The following is a 9,797-nucleotide window of genomic DNA, read 5'->3' as shown; positions in this document are numbered from 1 at the left end:
TTACCGTACTGGCTTGCAAAGCGTTTTTCAGCGTCAACAAAGGGACCGCTTCATTGGCCCCAACTGAAGAGGGCCTTTAAAAGACTCAGAGTCATTCCAGGAGGGAAGTGAAGAAATTAACAACCGGAGCATCTGCTGGAAACTTGGAAACCTCCTTTACACAGGACAAACGGACCATCTGTGCATGTTGCTGTGCTCATGTCAAAAGCATGGGAGCCATTATCCCGCCATCAACGGAGGGAAAACGCAGCTCAGTTTAAAAGTTAGTTTTGGAAAAGCTGACTCAAGGCTGACATTCTTCTCGGAGGTGCCAGGGTGGCGGAGTACAGACGACCATCAATCTATGATTAAAATCTTCTGCAGCGCTGTCAAAATGAAAAGCTGGAGGCTCTGTGGCATACCGAAATGTGTCAAAGAAGTGACTAATGAAGAGTTGAATGATTATGACGCATCACGTAAAATAGAGGTTAAATGTAAAAACTGAATTGTGTTTGAGGCAGCAGGGGGTCGTCAGCTGGTTGAGCTCACGTGGGCCCTCAGACAATAAAAGCTGGTTCATGTTCTCACTCTATATGATATTCAGAGCATTAATATAGCAGCAAACAGGTACATATACTGTGTGTGTTGGTATGCAAACTTCTCCTTTCTGTGTTGATGTAGCCAGAGCTGCTGGCCGTGCATTCAATTCAATTCAGTTTATTTTGATAGACTTTTCGTGCATGTTAGGGCATGTTAGTGTCCCACTGGTTAGCTCACCACCACCGCTCAGCACGGCTCTCACATGAGAGTTTCAGCTGAAAACAGAGGAAGATACATTTCCTGCAAAAAATGAAGTGAATTGTTTTCTGGAACAAATGTTGCCACCATGTCTTCTCTTTACCCACATTTCCCAAAAACAGCACTTGATGACATGCGTTTCAATGCAAAGTTGGCTCTGTGAATGTGACGGTTCTTTCCAAAATGTTCCCTATAATTTAAGTTATTCTAGTGCGGACCAGGTGAGGAGTCCATGGCGCTAATCAGACACCGGAGAGGGGCAATAGGGCCAAACACAGCTTATCAGGAGGAGCTTCCATACAATCAAGATAAGTTCCTGCTAGCTACAGTTAATCAAGTTACACCCACTAAAGCCACGAGGATGATGTACAACCGGTCTCCAAGTGGACAGAATGAAAAATGAAGATGAATAGAGTTGGCATACAGACGCCCTAAAGTTGTACAATACATTCATCAAGGAGCAAGAACCCACAGTCTTCTGAGCGTAAACATATAGCAAATATGGTATGAAAGACATTATGAATGACAAATCCAAAGAAAAGTTTCCTTTCAAAAGTATTTTCATAAGATTTTCAAATGATCCGAGAATAAATCGGAAAGCAGCGCAGAACAAACTGCTGTATTTGCTGTTAAATTGAAGATGAAAGAAAAAAACAAGAGTGTGCTGATCACTAACTGTAAGGTGAACGCTCACAACAGAGATGTGCTGTCTCATTACACACTGCCCCGCTCCACTGCATAATCTGCTTTATCATGATAAAGCATTTGCTGCACTTTGCCACTGGATGGCAACGTGTGCTCTAAGCAGTTTACAGGACTCAATAAAAGTCAGAAACTAATGAGAAGAAGCTGCAGTTTGGGACCAAAGTGCCACATGATTACTCAAGATATCATAAAGCACATGTTTTCATATTAGCTCTCCCTGCATCGCATTATTGAAGTACTGTATATACTTTACATTTTTGCACTTTCTTTATGTAATTGTCTTTCTTAAATAATTAGACTCTGCTATTTTATTGTATTGTATATATTGAGTATTTTTCATACTTAATATTTGTATGTCTCCTATGTAACTTTTTTTTACAAATTCCCCCCTAGGGATGAATAAAGTATCTATCTATCTAATTTATAGTTTCAATTGTTCAATTAAAGATGAATTTAATAATTGAATTAGGCTTTTTGAATTAGTATTCAGTGTAGACTATGGATCTTGCTTAAACCACGATAAAAAGACGTGGTGGTTCCCAACATGTAAGTCTTATAGAGCAGTTTTTACCCCCGTCCCTCATAATGAGAGTTGTAAGCAGTGCAACCAAATAATATTCTCCGGTTGTTTTCATCTGAAGTGTTTTTAGAGGCCTGCATCTCTGTGAATGAGACGTGGGGGTTACTTAAGGGTTAAAAACCGTCTGCTCTGCCTCCGAGACTCCGCCTCCTTTGGGTGACTCATCAAAACAGGAAGCAGGAAGTGTCTGCGTCTCGGCTCGTCTATCTGTCGCAGGACTCTGGCTGTGAGGTAAGTTTTGGCTCTGACAGTTATGTCACTTTCATATCACAAATCATTTTACACTCAAATGCTTCTCAAGGCACGTGTGTGTGCTCAGGGGGAAGTAAACAGACTCACACGGTATTGTGGGTAATGAAGAAGGGTTATGTGTGTGACCTTTGCCCTACTTTCGTTTTCAGAGCAAAACAACAGTATGGCAGGCCGGCTCTCTCTTCAGGAGGTGGACCTCTCCTGCTCCATATGCTGCGAGATCTTCCGGGACCCCGTGGTCCTCAAGTGCAGCCACAGCTTCTGTGCCCCCTGTCTGCAGCAGTACTGGACCCAAGGGCCACGAAGGCGGGACTGTCCCCTGTGCCGGAGCCAGAGCGTGGATGACCCCGTGCCCAGTCTCACCCTGAAGAACCTGTGCGAGGCCTACATCCAGGAGGGCGGCGAGGGTCTGGAGGAGACCGCGGGCGGGGATCTGTACGGCGACCCGGGGGAGACGTGCCCTCTGCACGGCGAGAGGCTGAAGCTCTACTGCGTCCCGGACCAGGAGCCCATCTGTGTGGTCTGCCACACCTCCAGGAAGCACAAGCAGCACGACTGCTGCCCCGTCAGCGAGGCGATCATGGATGTGAAGGTAAATATGTCGGGATGAGTTCCTTGAGCGGATGTTCAGCCTTCAAATAAATGTTTTTTCTTGTTTTACCTCCTCAGGAGAAGATGAAGTCGGCCCTCGGCTCGATGCAGGAGAAGAGAGACGCTTTTGACAAGATGAAGAAAAAGTACGAGGATGCTGTGGAATGCATTCAGGTGAACTTTCTCACGGTTCATACGGTCATGGAAAAGCTTTTTTAAATGTTTTTTTCCAGGCCTGGAAAAATCCCAAAGGTTTTGTAAAAGTCATGGAAATGTGTTCTATTCATGTGTTCATGTTGTTCATTTACGCTGAGTTTGAAATAATTAATATGCTCACTTTTTCATGTATACACCGAGATTTCACAAAATGGAACTTTGGTTTAAAGTCATGGAAATCCATTGGTCAAAATGTGTTCGAACCCTGCTTTCCGCTAAAGAGCATGCACTTATTAAGCGACGACCGTCCTTCCCAAACCATGCTCACGCAGATTAATTCTAATTTTTTACTCCCAGGTCCAGGCTCGCTTCGTGGAGAGACGGACCCGGGAGGAGTTCGGAAAGCTTCACGGCTTCCTGGACGCCGAGGAGGAAGCCAGGATGGAGGCGCTGAGGAGGGAGGAGGAGCAGAAGAGTCGAGCGGTGATGCAGAAGATCGAAGAAATAGTCGGAAATATAACGTCCGTGTCGGAATCCATCAGAGTTTTAGAGGAGGAGATGGCTCTGCAGGGCATCGCGGTCCTTCATGTGAGTTTGTAAATATTTAAAATGTGAATAAACGCATAGATACACTCATAAATATACCTTTTTAATTTCTTAAAAATGTAGTGATTTTACCTCTTTTTTTTTTCAGAAATGCAAGACGACATTGGTAAGGTGAGCAGAAAAACAAAAAGTTTGCCTTTTCAAGTTTCCTGTCTTTTCGCTGCTTTCATATTGAGATGCACAAACTGCTTATTTCTGCTCCCCGCAGAGATAACAGCCCAATTGAAGATCCGGTCATGCCCCCCGGAGCGCTCCTCGACGTGGCCACGCACCTGGGGTCCCTGAAGTTCCACGTGTGGGAGAAGATGCACAAAACCGTCAAATTCAGTGAGTACAGCGACTCACTCGTGGTCATGTTCCTGAGGTGGAGAAAAGGTTGTGATGCTGAGCGGACTCCAGTCAAGAGTGTGTTAACCGGCTGACAATCTGCCATGTGTGTTTTCAGCTCCGGTGACTCTGGACCCGAACACCGCCGCCCCGTGGCTCATCCTGTCGGAGGACCTCACCAGCGTCTGCGACAGCGACGAGAAGCAGAAGATGCCGGACAACCCAGAGAGGTTCGACCCCGACACCGGCGTGCTGGGCCGCGAGAGCTTCACCTCCGGCAAGCACACCTGGGTCGTCAACGTGGGCGACAACACGGCGTGGGTCGTCGGCGTGGCCAAAGAATCGGTCCAGAGGAAAGAGAAAGTGTCTTCAGTGCTGAAGAACGGATACCTGAGCGTGTACTTTTACCACAAGATGTACTTTGCGGGCACCTCTCCCTTAACAAGGCTCATCCTGAAGAGGAACCCGCAGAGGGTCAGAGTGCAGCTGGACTGCGACAAGGGCCGGGTGTCTTTCTACGACCCGCACGACGACACGCACATCTACACCTTCAAGCACGTCCTGAGCGAGAGGGTCTTCCCGTACTTCTGGGTGGGCTGTCAGCAGTGTCCTCTGACGCTGGAGCCGCTGGAAGTTTCTCTGAAGGCTGTGGAATATTTCTGAACGTGCATATATAGGCTTCCCAACTTTTACTTCTTCTCAGCACAAAAGGAATAGGAGCTTCTTCTCTTTTTTTTTTACATAGTATGAAGAAAACATTTAGAATCTAAAATCAAATTGCATAATTTCAGCACAGCTTACAACATAATCAACATAATGAATACTTTTGTCTGTACATAATTTGATCTCTGCACTTAAAACTTCTCTAAAAAAATTTAAAAAGTCTGCTATTTCTTCAGAATTGTTGTTTGCAAAATAGCATTGTGTGTGTGTGTGTGTGTGTGTGTGTGTGTGTGTGTGTGTGTGTGTGTGTGTATGTGTGTGTGTGATTTATTATTTTTTCTCTCAAAAGTGTGGCTGTGGTTTGATGAATCAAAGTGTGTTACATGATTCTGAATTTGCATGGCAAACGCTGACTGTTGTTTGTGAAGCCCAATTTTGTTTATAGCGTCGTCGGATATATTGCAAACCCTAAATATGCTTTATGTGCAAATACTACAATGAGAATACTGGTCTACAAATAAATAATTTGCTAATATCATTACTCCCGTTGATTTTGTCCTGTCTGTAGTCTAGAGCTACATGTTCAGCCTGTAATGAAACAGATTGTTTTATAAAAGTGTGGATATTGTTCTGACCTTTATAGGGTATGAGAAGTAATGTGAGATGGGTTTAAGACAAAAAAGATGACTTCCTGTCAGCTACTGCATTAATGAACAAACATTAAGGTTAATGTCAGGTTTGAAAAGGTTCATATGAAACTATAGACTAAAATGTAATGTCAACATTTGACAGCTTTGTTACTTATAATTTCATCATAATTAGGCGTGTGGCGGTATGCCGGTTTTGCGATAACCGTTATATTTTTTTTAATGAAATATTGATATACACGTTATAATATTGTGTAAATAACCGAGCACCTCTTAAATAATTTTATATATACAGTTTTGGTTACAGACTCTTTCCCCACCTCACATTTGGAGCCTAATTGCCCCAAAGAAAGACAAAACGCGCATTAAACAAAGTCAATGATGAATATATATATAATTACACTATTAAAAAAGTAAATAATTTTGAAATGATGGGTGATTTGTTTTAAATTTTTAATTACTGCCTTTATATAAAACATTATATTTAATTGGTTCGTATGCAGAGGAAGTACAGTTTATTTCCCCTATTACTACTTCCTTACTGATACCGTTGTATCGATCAGCGGCTGACTCCTCCCACTGACGTCACATATCGGCAGGTCTACACCTTCGCGAGGAGGAAAAACGTTGCAGTTTCTTAATTGACTTCTCCGGACGAGTCGTAAAAACTGACCTTTTAACTTTATGACTGCACTCAATTCGTTTGAAGCTGCCTTTTATTTATTTTTCTCCCGACACGTTTCGACGTCAGAGGGCCTCGGCAGGTGTCACGGCAAGGTGAGCCCAAAGAAAACCGACTTGTGCATGAGCGCCCATTAGCTCGTTAGAGCCGCAATGCTAACAGTGCATGCCGTTAAAAACGTGTTGGAGGTCAGAGGTCAAGGGGAGGACCTCCAGCTGGTGGACTTCAGTACAGCCACCAACTAAAAAAACACATTTAAAGTAACATTAACTTTACACTGAGCCAAACTCACAAAATCTAAGCCTCAATCAACCAGTTTAGTGTCACATTAATTAAATGTAATACTCTCAATGTGTTTTTTTTAAATTATTTTTTCATAGGAGGTCGAAAATGCCCAACGCTGCTTCATCTGGCAGACGTGCAAAGAGCAAGAAGGCAAACAAGAGAAAGAAGGCAGATTTGGACGTGGTGTTGCAGCCCCACGTCATCACCCAACTGCTGCCGGGTCAACCGGCGGAAACGCCCGTGAACCTGACGCTATTCGCTGATGCTATTCGCTCCAGAGGGCCCACCCCGTTCCACACGAAGGACTCCTCGGACGTCCAGGTCTGTGACGACTTCCTCCTGGGTTTGTGTCACGCGGGGAGGAACTGCGAGAAGCACCACACCCGTTACCCGTTCCACTGGCAGCTGTGGAGCGTGGTCATCCACCAGTGGGTCGACGTCCCGCCCCGCTCTCAGGTCTTACTGGAGAGGAACTACTGCAACGCCAAACAAGAGTCCATCGACATCAGGGATAGGTGAGCGAGAGCACAGGGCTGGAGTAAATCTCGCTAATAAAAGATAATTACATCACTGATTTTATTTTTTTTTGCAACTGAATTGACGACAGCGCGTTTGAAGTCAAACGCTAGTGTTTTTTAATTGTGACCAACACTCCCTTTAGATATCTCCACCGTCTGGTCTTTGACTCGATGGAGATTAACGACTCACGCAAGTATAACAAATGTCGGCGACTCACTAACTCCGACAGTACGATCAGGAACCCGTACTTTCCCAGCAAATGGAAAATCTACTGGTGGAACAACGTGGACTGGGAGGAGTACGACAAGGTGACTGTTTTTCGTATTTCTTTTTCTATTTTTCTCCATCTTGTACTTTCGTATCCCCTCTTTTATCTCTCACACTCTCTGAGCTATAAGCGTCTCCTTGCTCACTGACCGCCCCGCCTCTCCGCAGGATGTGTCCGCCTTGCTGCTGAAGGAGATGAGCCCGAAGGGGTTGAAGTGCTTGAGGTACACGGTGGACTTGATCCAGACCAACGTCGTCACACGGTACCACAGAGACGTTCGCTGCAGACCCTTCTACCGCTCCCCCGATTCCATGAGGCCTTACCTGCTGTCGGTATCCATTTCTCTGTCTCGGTTTCAGTCGCATGATGGGGAACATTTTAAAGAGACAATTGTATTGGTGTTATTCACAGAAAAAGAAATCTGGACAGAATTATGATCCTTCTACTTGTAATAATGTCGATGTGCGATAAAGTCAGGCTATTTGTAACAACATAGTCCTTTTGAAAAGGTCCTGTATCTCGTTTTCTTCATCACAATGATATCCTCCATTCACTCTACTTTACGCCCAGGACAGGAACCCTGACTGAGCCCGTCGGTGATCCTCCTGGGGCCAACTTCAGCGAGGACCCTCTGGAGGAGTTCACCTCCTGGTACCCTCCCGTGTGGTGTCTGGACTCGGAGCAGGACTACAGCTTGGTGGACCTTCCGGCCAGCACACGGGCCTGCCGGAGTGTCCAGAGCCTCTTCTACGAGAGCCTGCCTGAGACCACGGTGGACATCATCGGCATCCAGCAGGTCCAGAACCTCCTCCACTGGGACAAGTACCAAAGGTCCAGCTGCTGTTTGTGCCTAAAAACCTTTGTGATTATGTTTTGAAGATGCCCAGATGGCACCAAGATAAATCAATTCTCTGCTGACAGAAATAAGCTTGAAGCAAAAATCTTGTTACATTTTTCTTTTACATTAAGCCGGATACATTCAGTCTAAATGTCAGTCTGTATTTAAGTGACGTACAGAGGCGAGAAAGGGGAGGAAACATGTCCCGAAGAAACCATCTGTGTTGTCGTTACAGGCACAAGGCGCACATGCAGAAGCGGGACGCCAAGTTTCAGGAGCCTCTGGAGAGACATCTCTTCCACGGCACAACCAGGGAGGCCTCAGAGGACATCTGCCACAACAACTTCGACCCGCGCATGGCCGGGGTCAACGGGACGTCCAACGGCTTCGGCTCCTACTTCGCCCCCTCCGCCTCCCTCTCCAACACCTACTCGGACATGTCGGGGCCCGCCAAGACCCGCCACATGTTCCTGGCCAAAGTCCTGGTGGGGAAGGTGAGCCTCGGGAGCAGCAGGTACCGCCGGCCGCCGCCACTCGACCCCAGGAGAAGTCGGTTCCTCCTCTACGACACCTGCGTGGACGACATCGACAACCCCACCATGTTTGTAGTTTTCGACAGCTGTCAGTGCTACCCATACTACCTCATCAAGTACAAGGACCTTCCCAGTGTGATTGATATCTGATGAAGAAAGAGGACGGGCCTCGATAGCAGTTCGGCGTTTGTTGATTGTTCAGACGTGAAGCGTTAAAAATGTCCAGCTGAAAGACAACCTGAAATGTTCGCCTTCAGAAAACGCTCAGTTCATGTAAGCAGGCTAAAAACCTAGTTCAAACTTTCAAAGCACTTTATTTTTAACGTTTTTTTTTTTTTTTTTTTTTTAAATGTTGGTTAATCAACATTTTACATTGATTGAAATAAGTACTTTTGTACAAATTTGACATATTTCATGTTCATGAAAATAAACTGTTCACTGAATGATCTCCTCTCTCTGTATTTTCAATATGATAAACACGTTTGATCACCGATTGTCATACTTTCACCTGTTCAAATAAAACCGTATAAACATGTCGTCAGACTGGAATGTGTTTCACAGAAGTCTCCTGTAGTAAAAGCATTTATTCATATTTATATATATATTTCAAAATATCTTCTATAAATTCCTTTTTTTCCCTCCCTCCTCAAAACTCCATTACACACAAAATGAGAAAACAGGATTTTCATAAATTGCTGGCACACAAGTTATTTACTTATTTATACTCTTGATCTCATGGTATCTGATTTCTGAGCAGGAAACGCCCACATCCAATAGTGAGGGTCCAGATCAAACTGATATTAAAATAACATAATTATTTGTATACTATACAGTTGTTTCCACATGTCCCTCACAGACATACAACACACTGAAATAACAAAATATTGGAGACATGTAATGATGACGTATCGACCGTAAAGGACGTGATCCTTTAATGATTTCCCTTAAGTTTCCCGTATGATTCAAAAGGGCGGCGACACCGGCAGTTATATTGTTGACGCTTCGAGACAGACGACATGTACAACACGGCCTCCGTCTCAGTGAAATGTCTCCTCCGTCTTGAATACTACTGAAGACAGGAGACAGAGGTCTGGATTTTCTTCAGGTTTTTTTTTTTTTTAAGACTGCTAGAAGAGATCAATAAGGCATGACCTTGTGTTTTATATACAGTATGTATATCCTTTCTCTTTAAATGTGCAATTCTGCATTTTTTTTTCTCTCATGTTGATCCAACTTATTCACAAAAAAAAAAAAACTCACAAAAAACATAACACAGGCCTATTCTGAATAATGCACTTATCAAAAGGGTTGACGAAACAATGAAAGAATGATTTAAAAATGAGTCTGAAGTAGACGGCAGATCAAACC

General features: G+C 44.4%; 2 protein-coding genes across 2 annotated transcripts; both read left to right on the top strand.

Annotated features, from left to right (window-relative positions):
- Positions 1-2,477: 2,477 nt before the first annotated feature.
- On the top strand, positions 2,478-5,195 carry LOC306752242 (E3 ubiquitin-protein ligase TRIM35-like; the record flags this gene model as incomplete). Its single annotated transcript, XM_079235984.1, has 6 exons — positions 2,478-2,906; positions 2,984-3,079; positions 3,419-3,649; positions 3,756-3,778; positions 3,876-3,994; positions 4,113-5,195. 6 exons carry the CDS (start codon positions 2,478-2,480, stop codon positions 4,655-4,657), a joined length of 1,443 nt encoding a protein of 480 aa, XP_079092110.1. The 3' UTR covers positions 4,658-5,195.
- Positions 5,196-6,376: 1,181 nt separating this feature from the next.
- LOC306752366 (protein mono-ADP-ribosyltransferase TIPARP-like) lies at positions 6,377-8,579 on the top strand (the record flags this gene model as incomplete). Its single annotated transcript, XM_079236117.1, has 5 exons — positions 6,377-6,786; positions 6,933-7,098; positions 7,226-7,386; positions 7,629-7,889; positions 8,132-8,579. The coding sequence occupies 5 exons, from the start codon at positions 6,377-6,379 to the stop codon at positions 8,577-8,579; spliced, it is 1,446 nt and encodes a 481-aa protein (XP_079092243.1).
- Between the last annotated feature and the right edge of the window lie 1,218 nt (positions 8,580-9,797).

The sequence above is a fragment of the Taurulus bubalis genome (assembly GCF_910589615.1).
Source record: "Taurulus bubalis genome assembly, chromosome: 20".
Classification (NCBI taxonomy): domain Eukaryota; kingdom Metazoa; phylum Chordata; class Actinopteri; order Perciformes; family Cottidae; genus Taurulus; species Taurulus bubalis.
This window is presented reverse-complemented; position numbering and strand designations above follow the sequence as displayed.